The following is an 18,997-nucleotide window of genomic DNA, read 5'->3' on the forward strand; positions in this document are numbered from 1 at the left end:
GATTCCTCTTGTAGATGACACAGAAAGATGACATTGTCACCACTGAGATTATCCTGGAGTTTCATATGGGTCCAGAGGAGACCAAAATGGTAAGTTTTACCTAATAGGTTAAGGCTACCAGACCCTTTAAAGAGATTTTTTGACTATATATATATTTTCACCTTGGTGTGTGTGTGGGATGACTTTGAGTTCAAGACCATCTTGGGGCATTTTTTTTTTTGTTTTGGGGGTAGTCATGCCGAACCATGCCAGGAGCACTCAAGTCGAGCTGGCATGCTGTTTTTCCATTACACAGCACGGCAAGGTAAAAGAAATTGTTTACCTGCTGGAGGTGTGCTGGTTTGCAGAAAATGCAGTAAGAGCCTGTTGTCTCCAGTAATTCATCAGACATCTCACTGTGGGTGTTTCTGCTTGTACTCTTCCTCTTAGCATTATTTCTAACTAATTCACTGGAAAAACTATCTTCAAATATCTTCATATTTTGTTGTGTCGATCTGATTTTAATTGTAGAATAGCACCGCAAACATAGCTCAGCTAATTCGATTGTAAGCACATTTAATTTCTTATAAATTCATCGTAATAAAATATTTTGTACATTTAAAAGCTTTTAGTATGAAGCTGCAAAAGAAGGAAATGTTAGGTTTTCATCAGCACTTAACGCAGTTCCAATATGGCTGAAAGCGGTCAGGAAACTGTAAAATAAGGCTGATATCTGAAAGTACAAACATGAACACAGGCGATAAACTTCAAACCACAGAGATTCAGTTAGAAGCTACAAAAGTACTGAGAGCTTAACACATATACTTTTAAAAACAGATTCCTCTCTGTTCGCCAGCACACACGTTGTGTCTGCAAAATACAGCTTGTTTGAGAGGGAGAAGGGGGGTCATCTTGGGTCGGCCCTGCTAGCGAGCAGGACCACAGCGGTGCCGTTATCTCCTGCTGAGAGGCTGTAGTGGAGACACGTTTCATTGTGGGTTGGCTTGACGTGGCCAAAACGGGCTGTGTCGGACTAATGGAAAAAACCCTATTAGTGTGGATGTTTCTGCATTTGGTCTTAACAATTTCAAATGGCTGTTTGAGGGTTAATATTTGGTTTTAGGGTTATGGTCAGAATTAGGTTTAGGTTCCGTTTTAGTGTAAGCGGCAGGGTAAGTAAGTAGGTAAGGTGTTGGGAATGCATCATGTCAATGAGTGTCCTCATAAGTATAGCAACTATGGTTTCCTGTTAACATACAGTGACTGTAGGGGGGCTTTTATTTTGAGGAGGAGGAAGAAATGAGAAGAGTAGGAGTAGGGGGAGGATGAGGAAAAGGAAGAGGGGGGAGGAGGAAAGATGAGGAAGAAGAGAGAGGAGGAGAGAGGTGATGAAGACAGTGTGTGTGGATGGGTGGGTGAGTGTATACTTCAATAAATGAGGCCCAAAATGCTCAAAAAACCTCTCTCATAAAGCATAAATGCATATAGATCACTAAAATAATAAAATGAAATCTCAAGCAATAATAATAGGCACTCTATCATTCAGGCCAAACAAAGCTCATGTCAAACACAAGTTTGTACTAATGCCTTTTGTGGTAGCCAGACAGCACCACTGAATAAAGCAATAGCCCTTTCCACCCAACCAAGACTTAACTACGCCATGACAGGCTCGCCCCTTTGGTGCTGAATGACCAAATGAAGGAAGTGAGGCTTTGGGCTCTTCTCAGAAGACCCACTCCCCCATCCAGGCATTTAACATGTGGTCCACCCTCAACACTGAGCAGGAGTTGGCCTCCAGCTGGAGGAGTCTGTGGCCACTCACCTGTGCCCCCTCTTTACCAAGGCGAAGCCAGAGCTTCCATCAAAAGCCCTGGAGGCTAACAGCTAGCTGAACTGAAAAATCATACCAAGCCATGGGCCAGGCTGCTGCAAGCTAACCTCCTCCATGAGCTGGATGAAAATGCCACCCTGGAAACATATGTGGAGCTCCGTAAGGCAACAGATTTTTATGGCAGTGGAAAAACCCCGTCAATGTGGAACATGTGACTCCATAACCCACAGGTTTGAACAACAGCAGAGGGAGTCTGTGGCCTGGGGTAATATCATACCCCATAGGGCTCGCTTTCCCCAATGGGAGCCCCTTTAAGATGATTTATTCATTGAATTTACAGAAAATGTGCTATATTGGGACATCTATCGTTATCGAGATATGAAATTACCTATATCGGGATATGAGTCATATCTCTCAGCGCTATGAGTATGCAGCTTTCTTGATTTTAAAAACTTTAAAGGCAAAGTTAAGTCTTCTGCCTGTATGAGAATAATGAAATTAACATGTAATTTACTGACCAACATCACTGGTTAAATGTCTTCAGTAAAAAGTGAAGCTAGTGTGTTCACTGTGGAGTAAGGGAGGGGAAGGCGGTGTGCTCCACTGTGTTGTTATTAATGTTGTGCTTCCAGCAGCAGAGAGCAGCCTCTCTGCTGCACTGTTAGCCCCGGGGAAAGCCATCAATGTCCAAAACGGCAAAAAGTTGTTTAATGCTGCAGCGTGTGTTGGTCAGCCATTCTCTTTTGTTACTGTTTTTGACGCTGCTCTGCTCCACTAATGTTAATCTCTGGGTGATGGTGTAGAAGCTATTCACAATATACTTCACATTCTTTTCAAATGTTATTATTTAGTAATTCATTTTTTTAAGTATTCAACTGCTGTCAACAGAGCGTTCCTCAAATTGGATAGTGGAAGTTATCACCTTTGCTTACTTTGTCTTGGGGCAGGTAGCCCTGGAGGGCCTGAGAGCACACTCTACTGGGAGTGTGGCTACTTCTCAGGGTGCTGTTTAAAGTGGAGGATGTGTGTGCTGCTGCCTCTTGGGCCAGCCCACGCATTTTTGTGAGATTTTATAGTCATGATATGACAAAGACTTCAATTTCTCATTCAGTTCCGAATGCTGCTAGACAGTAGATGCTATGATTTTGCCAGATTTCAATCACACGTAGCAAAGTATTGGTGTGCTAAATGTGTTTATTTATTTTAGGGCTAGCCATGCTAGCCCTATCCAGTCACTCATGGGTGCTTATGAGCAGAGATACACTTACTTGGGATTGGCTTACCCTCATGCTTAGCAAGGGTTGTAAGTATACACATGACATTAGTACGAACTCTAGTCCAAAATGAAGTTTATGTTGTACTTCAACCCAGGTTTTACAAATGAGAATGAGAGTCTGTAAATTTAGGCCTCACTAACGCTCATTCAGGGGCTGAATTCTTGGTATTGGAGGAAGTTTTACAGTCTGTGATGGTATGGATACTGCTGGGGGCCAATCACAGCCGTCATGGCCAAGTAAAGACATGGTAGAGTGGAAAGGGCCAACGCTTTATTCACTGTTGCTAGTTACTGTTGTTGTTGGAGACAGCAAAAGGCATTAGTAAGAACTCTTGTTCTCATTTGAAAAACCAGTGTTGTAGTGCAACCCCAACATTATGGTGTGCATTTAACTGTCGCTGTGACCTTTGACCTCAGGCTCGACTCAGGCTGCTGCCACACAGAACTGGCCAGCTGAACATTGTGGGTGTGGTGTACAACCTAGCTTCAGCCTCCTCTGGAGAGATGGCTCCCGGCACTGAAGGTAATAATACACACAGATTTGTCAGCTGATATTTGCTTTTAATTATTACTGGCAGCATCATCAATTCATCCTCACATGGGTGTCAAGCAGATGTGTCCGATATGTAGGGGTGTCACGATTCTCCAAATCCATGATTCGATTTGCCTTTCAATTTTAGGTCACGATTTGATGTGATTTTTGATTTAAATATATTTTAGCACTGACGGCTATGACATTGTTAGACTATCGAGTCTCTATTTGTAAAGATCAATAGATCATTGGTTTTATGTCCTGACAACTTTCATTTACATTTTCAAATTCTTCTTTAAAAAGATAGGTTACATGTTAACAAGTGCGATATAACTGCCAAATTTTTTTGGAATGTACTGTACATTTAAAGTATAATAATAACTTATTTCGTCAGTCAAAAGGGAACAAATTGTTAAACACAAAAACGAAAAGAAGAGTCACTAGATGACAGAACAATATTTTACAAGAACAGAGTTTCCTCTGACTCCAGCAGTGGCCATGGTGTCTCAAAAAGTAATGCATCTGCAGGCTACCAGTAAGCTATGCTGTGTTGTCTTTGAAATGTTTTTTTTTTCCTTGTGCACTGGACGCACACAAGTTGGCGGGAGTGGGGAGAAAAAAAATACAGGGAGAATCGCTTATCCTAATTTTGATTTTGAGGGGTTGAAATAAAACGCTCTTTTCGAACGATTTAGAATCGAAATCATGACACCCCTACTGGATATGTCATTTATCGGTAGTTTTGCTTCCTAGCTTGGCTATCTTAGGATCCTGAACAAACACGCTGTTGTCTCCTCACATGTGACTAAATTGTATTGCATTTGCATTTTATGTTCTTTTTTCAACTATATTTCCTTTGTTTGGAGAATATACTGTATGACATTTATAAAAGATCCAAGGAGGGCTGAATCGAGGGCTGGCTGGGACTCCCCACCAGTCAGTTAGAACTGAAGAAGCCCCTTGGATGAGAGGCAAAACCTCTTCAAGTGTCTACAACCAAATACAGCTGCCCTTAATTCAACCCTCCTCGGATAACCATGACCTGGATGACTGAGAAGCTTCACAGACATTTTTGAAAAACACACAAAGACAGATCATTCAACATCATTCAGGATGTTTTATATTTTACTGTCATACTAACACACATCGCGTCCCGTCTACAGGCCAGCAGATGCTGGATTTAATGGTGGTTCGTGGCAGACAGGACCTGAAAATCCAAGGCCCACGACTCAACCAGACCAAAGAGGACAAGATGTTGGTACGACATGGACCTGATCGACGTCTGGATCCAGTCATAACACCACCCATGCCCCTGATGGAGGTACCGCTGACACACTGGCTGTAGAGATATTCATCCCATCCTGCAATGCTAACGGAGTCTGGCAAATCTAAAAACTAAGGAGGCCCTGATCAGGTTTTATTGCTCCTGAACCCAATTTTAGTTATATAATGCCCTATATAATACAACTGCCCAATTCAACTTTACAATAAGGAATGCAATTTCAGTTTTGATATGTCTGACTCTGAATTAGCTTTGCATACAGCATACATCCCAGCAGTCATTTACTGGTGTCCTACAGTGTAGTGCATTATATCTTTATAGAAAGTGTCAGGACCAGATTTACTGAGAAAACTGCGCTGCAGGTTTCATTGCATTGGTGGCTGCAATCTGTGTATATTTAGCTCCAGATATACAGTGCTGCTTGAAAGTTTGTGAACCCTGAATTTTCTGTATTTCTGCATAAATATGACCTAAAACGTGATCAGGTATTTACACAAGCCCTAAAACTAGATAAAGTGAACCCAATTAAATAAACGAGACAAATAAATTCATTTTTTCATCTTTTTCATTTATTTATTGAGGAAAAGTATTCAGTCTTACACATTTGTGGGAGGCAAAAGTATGTGAACCCTTGTAACTGGTGTGACCCCCTTTTGCAGCAATAACTTCAACCAAACGTTTCCACTAACTGTCTATCAGCATCTGCACATCGGCTTGGAGGAATTTTAGCTTATTCGTCCTTACAGAACAGTCTCAACTCGGGCATGTTGGTGGGTTTCTTTGCATCAACTGCCTGCTTCAGGTCCTTCCACAGCATTTCTTTAGGATTAAAGTCAGGACTTTGACTCAGCCATTCCAAAACATTATCTTTCTTCTGCTCAACCATTCTTTGATAGAATGACTTGTGCGTTTAGTGTCGTTGTCTTACTGCATGACCGACTTTCTGTTGAGCTTCAGTTCACAGACAGATACCTTGACATTTTCCTGTAGAATTTGCTGGTACAACTCAGAACTCATAGCTCCATCAATGATTGCAAGCTGTCCTGGTTCAGAGGCAGCAAAGCAGCCCAAACCAAGATACTACCACCACCATGTTTTACAGATGGATTAAGGTTATTATGCTGGAATGCAGTGTTTGCTCATTGCCAAACAGAACGCTTCTCATTCAAGCAAAAAGGTTCGATTTTGGTCTCATCCATCCACAGAACATTGTTCCAATTGCCTTCTGGCTTATCCAGAAGGTGATTGGCCTGTTAGCCAGCGGATACGACGTAGGAAGAGCAATCGAGTGCAGATTCACTGAGGACAACAGAGACATCTTCTCTGGACCACTCTTCTGTTTGTGTGAGGAATTATTCTTAACTAATCGGAATGTATCGCTGACTCCTTAAACCGGGTTGAAGGTTTTAATCTGAAGCCGCTCCTGTAACAGCACAGACTTTGTTTTTTCTTTTTTGTGTGTGAGTCTACACAGGCTACGTTAGCATTGCGAACTTTGTTTTTAGCTGGTTGCTATTGCTAGCGGGTCCCGGATACATCATGGCGGCGTGTGGACATTGCCTGCTGGCTTACTCACTGTTACAGGATGACATTGGACAGCTGAAACAGGAACTCAGAAGCAAGGATGAGTTAATCCTGGGCTTTTCCTCCATGGCCGCTGCTCAGGCCAAACATCCATGGTGGGCTCCTCCTGCTGCGCCGGCTCGTTTAGAGAGTGCTCAGCTGCTGTTGCACCCGGCGAAGCCACTCTTCCCTGGTCTGGCTCTGTCACCACTGGAGATGAGCCGATTATTTCAACTAATGCCCTGGCCCTGAATGACATCTGGCCCATCCTTGAGGCTAAACCTAAGTCCCAAGCCTGCTCCACCCCCTGTAACGCGGAGCCATGGGTCCTGGTTAGGAGCAGCAAGGGTCGGCTAGGTGCTCCCTCCAACCATGTGCATCTGATACTCTCCAACTCTGTAATAAATTCCAAGCCCTGGACAGTGGGGATGGACCGTGCTCTCCAGTGAGGCTACAGCTGGTTGACCATCCATCCTCTGCCTGGGCCTCTGCTCCCGAGCCAGTTGGTGGCCCCTCCGTTGCCACGGACTGCACCTCACCTGCTGCTGCCAGGGTCCAGCCCCTCCTCAGGCAAGATGTGCCTCCTGGTGGTTCTCCTGATGGCTCAGCTGCCCCTCGTGTCAATCCCCATTACTGTGCGTGCACCTCATCGCTCCCATAGACCTCTGCCACAGAGAACCAGGGGACGCCCCGCAGTTCACCATCCACTGAGGAGAAGGCTTCCAACTAAGAGCCCCCCGTCCATCCTCTTCTCCCCCTGTCCCTCCTGCTGTGCTCGTTGTGGGCTCATCTATGGTGCGACATGTGGTCCTCCCTCAAGCCCAAAACCTATGTCTCCCTGGTGCTCGCGTTCTGGACATTAAAGTGAAGCTTCCTTCACTTTTAGATCAGTACCCTTCAGCCTCAACTGTCACTCTCCACATTGGCTCCAGTGACATCAAAGCACAACAGTCAGAAAAACAGAAAAAGGAGTTTATGAGCCTCATCGTCACACTTCTGGACTCAAGGGCTCAATGTGTTATCTCTGGCCCTATGCCTTCTCCTTGCTGGGGAGACATAAAGTACAGCTGTTTACTCAATCTGCACATCTGGCTAAAAGGCTACTGCAGATCACTGGGAATTCCTTTCATTGACAATTTCACTACATTTCTGGACAGACCTACGCTTTTCAGGTATGATGGTCTTCACCTAAACTGGTCTGGCTCTCGTCCGCTATCTACCAACATGGCACTGATGCTTAAATCATGCAAATCCTTGTGTAACTGACATGGGGTTAGACCATTCCATTATAGTAATAACTCTGCTCTTAAGTGTGATACTCCTGAGATTGTAAACGCCACATACTGTGTAAATCCTGAAACTTTTCTGAACAGGAATGGAACGGTTGGGGCACCTGACAGTAGCCAGTCTATGGACCCGGTCTCACTGATTCCCATCATTACAAACTTTAGGTCCAAGAAATGCCTCCCTGCTCACACAACTAGAGCTAACAGTAGTAACTTGATCCATATTACCTACAATTATAAACAGTCTATGCAATCCATCACTCCAACTAAGTTTGCTCTATTCAATGCTAGGTCTCTGTCAAACAAAACCTTTATCCTGACTGATCTGATCACATCACATAATCCCCAAGGTCCACTGGCCGTGATGGTGGCCTTGCAGTCGCCTACAACAACCTTTTTAAGTGTAAACATATCACTATTGATAATTTTCAGAGTTTTTAGATGCTTATGTTCAAAATCAATAGTCAAAACCCTATCTGCTGTATCTCAATCTACCGTCCCCCTAAACCAAACAACAACTTTTTAGTAGAGTTCTCTGAATTCCTATCCTCCATTGTTCTCAACCATGATAGAATTATTCTTGTAGGGGATTTCAACATCCATGTTGATGATGCATCCAACCATTTTGCCACTGAATTCCTAAACATTACTGATTCTTTCAATCTGGTGCAGCATGTTTCTGGTTCAACACATAACCAAGGCCACACCCTTGACCTCATTTTTACTCTTGGCCTGACTATTAACTCCCCCTCATTGATTGATCTTGTCTCTGATCATAAATGTATTCTATTTGACTCCTACATCCAGGCAACTGCTCCAAGTCAGAAGCGAACAGTATGTTCCCGCATTTTTAATAACCAGTCTGCTTCAAATTTCTCATCTATTTTCTCTGATTTATGTAATGGCCATATTCAACCATCTAACATTAATGATTTGGTCAGTAATTTCAATAATCTGTGTTCCTTTGCCTTGCCATCGCACCTTTCACAACCAGGTCAGTAGCAGGTACCAAATCATCACCAAAATATAAATATAAATGATGCTATCCGTAGCTGTAAGCAGGAATGCAGGAGGGCTGAGCACAGATGGAAGAAGACAAAACTCAAGGTTCACTTCCAATACATGAAAGAACTTTTAAACTTACTCAATCAAAAAACCAAGGATGCAAGATCATCTTATTTCTCAGACTTAATTACCGCTAATAAACACAATCCCCGAGTTCTGTTTAGCACAATTAATCAGCTTGTACAACCTGCTCCTGCTACTATCTCTGCCACCTCAACTGAAGACTGTGAATTGCATTTATCATTTTTCATCAACAAGATCAATAGCATTAGATCCAACATCGTGCTGCCATCCACCACTTTTGATCCACCTAGTAGTATTTCAAATTTACAAACCCAATTTTCCCCAATTACCATGCAAAACCTTATAGAGACAATTTCTCATCTGCGCCTGTCCTCCTACAATCTTGATATCTTACCCCCCAAATTCTTTTTGGAGGTCCTTCCTGTCACTGGCCCTGCTGTACTCACTATTATAAACATGTCCCTCACCTCTGGTTATGCCCCTGATCCCAGTTTAAGACAACCAGTGTCCAGCCACTTCTAAAAAAAACCTGGCCGTGATCCAGCTGTTTTAAACAATTTCAGACCCATCTCAAAATTACCTTTCATTTCCAAAATACTGGAAAAAGTTGTTGCTGAGCAGCTTCTCCAAGTTGTGGAAAGAAATATTATCTTTGATAAATTTCAATCTGGTTTTCATCAAAACCATAGTACTGAAACTGCTCTGTTACGAGTCATGAATGACATCCTCATGCAGGCTGATAAGGGGGAACTCTCCATCTTGGTCTTACTTGACTTGAGCGCTGCCTTTGACACCATTGATCACTCCATCCTTATTAATCGACTAAATACATGTGTTGGTATCTCAGGGAAAGCTCTAGAATGGTTTATGTCATATTTGTCAAATAGAAGTTTTTCTGTCTCTATGGGTAACTATGTGTCCTCATCCACTCTGCTCCTATATGGGGTGCCCCAGGGGTCAATACTTGGTCCAGTTCTTTTCTCTTTGTATATGCTGCCCTTGGGCCAGATAATCAGTCGCTTTGGTTGTATATCCTATCATTGCTATGCAGATGACCCTCAGCTACATTTTTCTGTAAAACCAGATGATTTAGCAACCTAAACACTCTCCACAGCTGTTAAGCTATGATAAAGGACTGGATGTTTGTCAACTTTCTTCAGTTAAATTCTAACAAAACTGAGCTTCTCATTTTCGGCCCTGAAAATACTGCTAAAGGCATCATTCAGCATATTGGCCCATTTACCCCCTATGTCAAAACTAACGCCAGGAATCTTGGCATTATATTTGACCCTAAATTTAAATTTGAACATCATGTCAATAAAATGGTTCAATCCTGCTTTTTTCAACTTAGGAACATTTCAAAAATCAGACCATTACTGTCAGCCTCTGACCTAGAGCATATCATTCATGCCTTCATTTTTTCCCATCTCGATTACTGTAACTGCCTTTTCACTTGCCTTAGCCAAGCTGACCTGTCACGTCTTCAGCTTGTACAAAATGCAGCAGCTAGGCTATTAACTAGGACTGGCCACAGATCCCACATCACTCCTGTTTTAGCCTCATTACATTGGCTGCCAGTGAAGTTCAGGATTGATTTCAAGATTCTCTTAATCACTTATAAGGCCTTACGCGGTTTAGCGCCTGCATATATATCCAAGCTACTAAGCCCGTATACTACCATGCGGTCACTTAGGTCTGTCAACCAAAACCTTTTGGCTATACCACGTGCCAAACTAAAAAACCAAAGGCAACTGTGCTTTTGTTTCCCTGGCACCCAGACTTTGGAACAATCTCCCCACTTCTGTCAGATCAGCTGAATCTGTTGATTGTTTCAAAAAACACCTAAAAATGTAATTTTTTAGAATGGCTTTCTCATAACATTTCATAAATTCAAGTGTGTGCTCTGGGTGATGACTGTATGCTTGCTGTGTTCGTATGTTTGAGAAGTCTGTATGTGTTCTTGAATGTGTCTTTCATGGTTTTTGTGTCTTATTTTCTTTGTGTCCCAATGCACACCATTGATATTCAATGTTCTCCTGATGGTGGACTCATTAACATCGACTGTAGCCACTGCAAGAGAGACATTTAGTTTCCTAGACGTTACCCTGGGGTCCGTTGTGGCCTCCTGGACTATTACACGCCTGCTCTTGGTGTGATTTTTGTTGTTCGACCACTCCTGGGGAGGGTAACAATGGTGTTGGATGTCTTCAGGTTGTATATAATCTGCCTGACAGTTGACTGGTGGAGTCCAAACTCTTCAGAAATGGTCTTGTAACCCTTTCCAGCTTGGTGAGCATCAACAACTCTTCTCCTAAGGTCCTCAGAAATCTCCTTTGTTCAAGCCATGACACCCTTCCACAAACTTGTGTTGTGAAGTTCAGAGTTTGACAGTGGAGACCCAGATTTCTCTTCATTAAATAAGGCAGGGCCTCCCAGACTCACACTTGATTGTCATCCCATTGACTGAAACACCCAACTCTAATTTCCCCTTCAAATGAATTAATAATCGACAAAATAGAGGTTCACATACTTTTGCCATGCACAAATATATCACATTATCATTTTCCTCAATAAATAAATGAACAAGTGTAAAGTTTTTGTCCTATTTGTTTACCTTGTCTCTTTATCTGGTTTTAGGACTTGAATGGAAATTTGATCACATTTTAAGTCATATTTATGCAGAAATAGAGCAAATTCTAAAGGGTTCACAAACTTTTAAGCAGCACTGTATATGCTAGCAGGTCATTATGCAGTTGCAGCTGACTGAGTGCATAGTGTAAGAGAAGGGAAGCTCATAGGCGCAGCTCAGCAGTGGAATTTCTGTGAGATCCCCGATCTCAGAAAACAAATACAGTGGAAACCGCTTATAGTGATCACGTCCATCGGTGTCAAATTGATCACTATAAGCGGATGATTATTATAACTGATTTTTTTCTCTTTAATTCCTCATGCAGATTACCATCTAATTTACATTTGTATATTTTTTACATGAATAAAAAGTAATGAAACAGGCAGCTTTGCTGTTTACAAAGACTGTAGTCTCCTGGTCATCTGGTCGATTAGTTGGTCGATATGCTCTTGTCGACCAAATTGTCATTGGTCAAATAATTGCCGTTTACTTTCATAAGGAGAGAAGTGCTACATCAATAGCTTTCCAGGACTAATCCATAATTTCCTGTGGCAGGAGGGACAGACTAACAAATTACCTGTGAAAACGGCGGTGTATTCAAAACACCCCCATTGTTTTCACAACATTGAAAGTCTAAAGTCTAACTAAAGCACATAACACCATACTCTGTGATATACACACACACACACATATCAACATACAATATTAATTGTCCTTAGACAAATCTACATACAGTTTGTGTGTGTCCACATGTTTGGTGTGGATTGTTCTGGTAAATGTCGAGTGTATGTTTGTCACTGGGGCCTGACATGTTGTGCAGCAAAATTATTATTATCTTGTCATTGATTTCAACAAACTCTTCCTAGAGATTTAACCTGATCAACTTTAAATTTAAATTGTGAAGCTTTTTATATTTCATGGAACGCCCTTGGCGTGGCATGCCGGTGAATTTTGCCCAAAACACGTTTGTGGAATTAAACAGGAGGTTGTTGTAAATCCACTTTACATTGTCCAGTCTACCCCAAATTTCTTATGTTTGATAAAAGTCCACGACTGAATGCATCTACATGTCAATATTTAGTCATAGCGCCACCTACTGACAACAGGAAATCAGTCTTATGTGACAAACATCCGATTTACATGAAATTTATACAGTGTGGTCTATACATGATGTACAATAAAGATTTGTAAAATTAGTGGATGTTTTCTAGCACCACATAGTGGACATAAGAAGTGGTAGTTACATAGGAAGTGGTAGTTACATGCAATGTCCAGTATTCATGAAAATGTATATTCATGTCAGTTGCCCTCTGGTAAATGCATCGCTGCATTCATATTTCACTTATGTAGTATTGCCTACATGAAACAGAGTGAGGCCTAAATGACACATAGTTCATCAAATGTATACACATTTTGTAATAAATCATATCCAGTACAACGTACTGCACACCAGAAATAATATTTTACACATTCAGTTTCTTTTAATCCTGAAAATTAAGAGCCATGTAAATAGACCTACAGTAGCAATACCACAGCTGCTGCTCCCTCCAACGTGCGAAAGCTGCGAGTGCCCGTTCATCGCTGCTTGTAGCTTTAATCTTAATTTAACACTGTTTCTATGCTTTGGTAACATTGAGACTTTACATAGTCCTGCCAATGCAAGCACTGTATAGTAAATGTGACTAGCAGAGTTACACACACACAAAACATGTGTTAAATGTTTTCTGCCATTTTCTTGTTCATTTTATTTATTTAATGAATTATATTTTTTTCATCTCATTATTGAATTGTATTATCCTTGACACTTTAGCAATATTATCTGTAAATGTGATTATTCAAAGTAAATGTGACCATATAGTAGAGTTACACACACACACACACACACACACACACACAGAGTGGTCTAAGGACTAATTGGAACACACACACACACAAGCATGCATACATACACATGCAACCACCCCCCTCCCCCAAAAAAACCAAACAAACAGACATACACGCACACACACAAAACACATATATAATGTTTTCTGCCATTTTCTTGTTCATTTTATTTATTCTTTTATTTTATTTATTTTATGAATTGTATTATTATAACGCATACTGAATTGAGAAAAATCAATTGAAATTGAGAAAGAGAGAGAGAGAAGCAGTGGTCAAGCAAGCTAATGAGTGAATGAATGAAGAGGGAAACCGGCGCTGGCAAGAACAAATCCGTGAATCACATAAATAAAATGTTATTTTCCGATTGTTTCATGGCAGTTGTGCTCTAAAGCACAAATAAACACAGCCACACCTCCGCACAACCCTGCAGGAAGGTGCCACATTGCTGGATTTTGTGTGAATGCAGAGCTTCATCCTGTTCGCTGTTACCTCTCTGCTCTGCATGTGTGTAGCTTTACTTTTGAAAGAGTCTATACATTGTTTTTTAGGAAAATCCTGCACAATATACCTTTTAAGACAGTTGCTGATTCATCATCATTGCCAGCAATTAACATTTTCCAGACACATGTAGATCATTTCAAGAGCCAAGATCACATTCTATTCATTATCTGCAATCTTCTGGACTGCTCACAAATTCCTCTGTGACACCACCCAAATAAAATGCAAAAAACTAAATACAAGGGTATGCAGTTATGCAAATGCTGCGTCTTTGTCAACTTAGTAGTTCAAATAGTTCATTGTGTGTGTGTGTTTGTGTCAGGTCTTCTTCCTACAGTTTCCGACTGCTCTGCTGTGTGGTGAGATAAGGAAGGCCTTCGTTGAATTCTGCAACGTCAGCAGTGTTGCGTTGTGTGGCCTGCGAGTGGTGTCCACACACCCCAATTTCTTCACCTTTGGCAGTCAGGCCACAACACCCCTCACGCCAGTCAGCCCAACTTCAGCTGAAAACTGTTCTGCCTATAAAACTTTAGCCACTCCCCCCGGGGCCCAGCCAGGCTCAGTGGTGTCTGAGATGTTGGTTTCAGCTGAGGATTTTAGCCAGCTGTCTGGTGTGATGGAAATCCCAATAGATGGCAGCACACTGCAACCAGGAGAGTCAACCCAGCTGCCTCTCTGGCTCAGAGGACCAGACCAGGAGGGAGTCCACGAAATCAACTTCCTGTTCTACTATGAGAGCACAGAGAAAGGAATCAAAATCAGGTAAAAATTATTATTATTATTTATGTATTTATTGGGACCATGTACCATGTTAAACATAAATGTTACCATTTGATGTACTGCACCAGAGTTAGCTTATAGCTAATATTCATCTGCAGTCCCTTTGGCAGGTCACAGTCAAAACAAATAACAACACAATAACAAACAGTACAAAGCAAAAACACACAGGACACATAATACAAAATACAAAGCTACACACATTAGCACATCACATACACTCACAATGTCAACTAGAAAATTAACAATGTAAGTTTGTCAAATTAAAAGCAACATTATTTGTGTTCATGAGAAGACCATGAGATGAAATTTAGAGTCAGTGGTTACAGAGCTGAGTAGGTTTTAGCAGATTTTTTAATTTGGTTTTGAACGTACTGATGGAACTGCAGCTCTTCATATCATCAGCAAGGGCATTCCACTGAGTTGTGGCTTTCACAGAGAAAGCTGATTGCCGCCCAAATGCAGTGCGACGAAATGGTATGGTACAATCTTGTATAGAGGATATTCTGGAGTTTTTAGAGTTTTTTTGTATAAGGACTCAAGAGGTCTTATGGCTGTTTCTCCAGCCTGCCCCACCATGTGATGCAATAAGACATATGGGAAAGAATCACAGTGTTGGGTCTGGTAAGAGTCTGTTTGGTTATTAGTAATAACTCAAAATTATTAGAGATAGTTATGAATATAAGATCAAGAAATTATTAATATTAACTAATAATATGGGGCACCAACTGTAAAAGAGGGACACAACTGTCAGATCTGTGAGGAGCATGGTTGGTTGGAAAAATTAATAAAATTATTAATATGAATTAATAATTACGGGGCACCACCTGGAGACTGGGACCAATAACCAAACAATGAGGTAGTCTCAAAAAGAGTTCACCCAGAATGTTAATATCTGAGAGATATCAATATTCACAAGTGAACAAAGAAGGTATGAATTCGAGCTCTTACTCCCTCAATCAGCCACTCTTCACAATACATAAGCACAATAATGACAAAAGACTTCTCTTTAAAGATATAACAGTGTTTATTAAAGTTAGCAGAATTAACAAAGTTAAGAAATGCTTTGATCAATAAACAACTATTCTAAAATCTAGTTCTACCTAAGCAAACACATTCTTCCTACATCCTTCCTTCCAACATTATCACTTCTATGCGCCATCAGTTATTTCCTTGAACACTGGTTTTTGCCTTCACATTCAAATATTACACAGCGTGAATTCACCCTCAGCTAAGAATAAAACCTCTGCATGTCCTTTTTGCGAGTGGAGGGGGTTTTTTGGGGGGGGTTTTTATAACACTGACACTGTGCACATTGATCAGACACCTGCAATGTTATTAGAGCACCTCCTGCATTGAAAAGTTTGTTGCATATAATGTGTAATCTCAGTTTAAATTTAAAAAATCGCAAAATTGTATGAAGCTTTAGACACATGTGTGTAGTCTTCATGTGTTTGAACAACAGCATTTCAGTGACTATGTTTAAATTTACTGTATTTACTTGCATTTGTTTGCTGTACCGGCCACGGACCAGCCCTATAACTGTGATTGTCCGTGAGTGACTGAGTGATGAAGTGTCACCATTGGTTGGCCGGCCGAGTGTTGGAGTTTCCACATTGGCTTTTGCTCTTTCAAAATGAATCGGCACAAGATTAAAGAAGCGGAGGACAGCAGTGCGATGCAGAGCAACTGTGTTTCCTGATCCGAGGTCTGACACCATCAGCTTTGGTGTGAAATGCAGTGAAGTCAGTTTAACTCCTGTTAAAACAGATGCACAGCAGTGTTTCTCATGTCTCTACCTCTATTGTCTAGTGTGATCGACTCTTAGGCTAGCAGCGCTGTCGGCAGCCAGCTGGAGAGACACTCTGCAGTGCATTTGATTTTATAACTGAACTAATACCAGGACCCAAGCTTTTTATTTCTGACGTTTTCGCATCACAAACAATGGACATCAGCATTAAAACACAAGTCTTGCAGGTAAAACATGCGACTTATGTGGGCTGTTATATCAGTTTAGTCTGGGACAGCTACTCTGCTGGTGTGCTTGATTTAACTGTAACTGTGGCAACTGGGTGGTTTCATTTTTCACTACAGCCTCCATGATCACTGAGAAAGAGGCAGAAAAAAGGTATGCATATAGGTATGAGGAAGAACGCACAGTTAAAGCACCTCAAATAATAATCACTCTGACAAAACACTCAATGCAGAGTGAAAAACAAGAGACTTCCGCAGAGTGGAACAGATGAAAGAGCAGGGGGAGTTAACAGATAATTAGAGTAGTTATAATTAGAATTAAAATAAGTTCTCTTTCAAATCAAACATCCCAAGATACGAGTGGAAAATACTGTTCTTCCAACTGCAATAATAACATTTTTTTAATGTAGCTTAAACATGTCATTTGATAGCTTAACCGTGTCATGTGACACTTTGACAACAAATACTACTACTGGGACCACTACAGAAAATTGCAGATGAACATTTAGTATCCAGGAATCCACATATAAGATACTACCACTGACTATCCCTGTAACAAATTGGCCACAATTTCACACATTGACCATACACAGTCTAGCCATCTAGGTTTTGACCTAGTCTTGTTGTAATAAAGTCACTAAATGCAGTTAAGACAAGATTCAAATAGACATCTAAACATTTACTCTCAGTTCAAACCTTTATGCCTTCAACTGCAATCACCAAATGCATGATTACTGGATCAGACTGTAAAATATGTCGAATCTGTTTGATGTCATAGATCTTTTTAATTTTCAACTATATTTTTCATCCCCAGTTGCTGCCTCCCGTGTTTTGTCGGATTAAAGCTGAATAAATATATTTATAGGCTATATACATTAAAGGTACCGTATAGCCTAATGCACAGTAAGATTCCACCACTTCATCATCCATTAAAGAAATTAAAGTCTGGTAAATGATGTATTAATGGACTATGCTGAATAAAACTTTATTGTGCAACTCTTCCCCACTCCAAATTTAGGTTCTGTCACTGCTGCTGTTTTTTTACCAGCTAAATATAATTAAAGATAAATATGCACGGTCCACCAAAACACAAAATGGAGACTCTGCCTTTTATTTATCTGTTGCAATGGTAATGCAACTGAAAACTCAGAGTTTTCCATCTCTGGAAGAGTTCCAGAGACTTGTAGAATCAATGGCAAGGCTGAGGAACACCATTTTTCAAAAAGATATTCCCTCATTTGGTGTTTTGATGATGGTGGTGGAGAACGCTGTCTACCACATCAGTCCAAAATCTCCCTGAGGTGTTCAGTTGGGTTGAGATCTGGTGACTGCGAAGGCCATAGCTTATGATTCACATCATTTTCACACTCATTAAATCATTCAATGACCCCCTGTGCCCTGTGAATTGGGGCATTGTCATCCTGGCAGAGACCATTCCCATCAGGATAGAAATATTTCAGGTGATGACTCAGAACAACTTTGTATTGATTTGCAGTGGCCCTTCCCTCTAAGAGAACAAGTGGACCCAAACCAGGCCAGCAAAATGCCCCCAAAGCATAACAGAGCCACCGGATCCGCTCACTCTAGGGGTCAAGCATTCAGACCTGTACCAGTTTTTCCTTTAATTTGTCACCCTTCTGTAGTTTTTGACAAAACAAAGCAATTGAATTCCTATTAAGATAAGTTGAGAAACATAAATCCAACATTATTCATAACATTTTGGAATAGAAGAGGATGCAAGTTCAGAGACACTGAGACAACTTTTTTTGTAGATCACAACTCCACCACCTTATGTGACCTGTCACACTTGACTGTTTCGTGGTGGTTTGGTAACAAAATGAAATAAATAAATACTCATCACATTGCCTACTGTGAATGGAGTTTTCAGTCTCCCTTCTGCATGTCTTTGTTTCCCCTCAGATAAACTGCCTGTCAATATCAAGCCACCAAGTATAATCCTTAATCTATTACACCAAGGGTCTTAATTGTGCATCCCAGAAATAATACCTTAAATTCGGAAGTCCAATGCCAACATTCAATTCAGATATTCTTGGTTTTCCTTGCTATATGGATTTTAAGATTATTTTATTTGACTTTCTTATGAATATTTTGGAATATCTATAGGTAACATCTAACATAGGTAGAGTAACCTAGGCAGAACATTCATATGTACACTCTCACACACAGCTTATTAGAGAAAGAGGGAGTGTTGACAGGTGAACCAGATCCTTACTAATGTACCTGATTATTATAACCATATTTATTTCCAAAGATCAGGGAATATAAATACTTAAGTATCTAAGGCCCCCTTAGAGCATTTAAACTCACTCTTAAGTTTAATCAGTTTTGGAATTTGGCTGCTACTATCCATGTCTTCAGTTTTATGCATGTTAACTT

At 40.9% G+C, this 18,997-nt stretch overlaps 1 protein-coding gene across 2 annotated transcripts in view; it reads left to right on the forward strand.

Annotated features, from left to right (window-relative positions):
* Nucleotides 1-18,997, forward strand: part of trappc8 (trafficking protein particle complex subunit 8) — an 84,725-nt gene that overhangs the window by 36,823 nt on the left and 28,905 nt on the right. For both annotated transcript variants that reach the window (XM_067598073.1, XM_067598074.1), the window contains 4 exons: nt 15-89; nt 3,504-3,609; nt 4,782-4,939; nt 14,172-14,611. In XM_067598073.1, the coding sequence (XP_067454174.1) occupies nt 15-89; nt 3,504-3,609; nt 4,782-4,939; nt 14,172-14,611 (779 nt within the window). The remainder of the gene's footprint in view (nt 1-14; nt 90-3,503; nt 3,610-4,781; nt 4,940-14,171; nt 14,612-18,997) is intronic.

Source organism: Thunnus thynnus, chromosome 8 (assembly GCF_963924715.1).
Source record: "Thunnus thynnus chromosome 8, fThuThy2.1, whole genome shotgun sequence".
Lineage (NCBI taxonomy): Eukaryota > Metazoa > Chordata > Actinopteri > Scombriformes > Scombridae > Thunnus > Thunnus thynnus.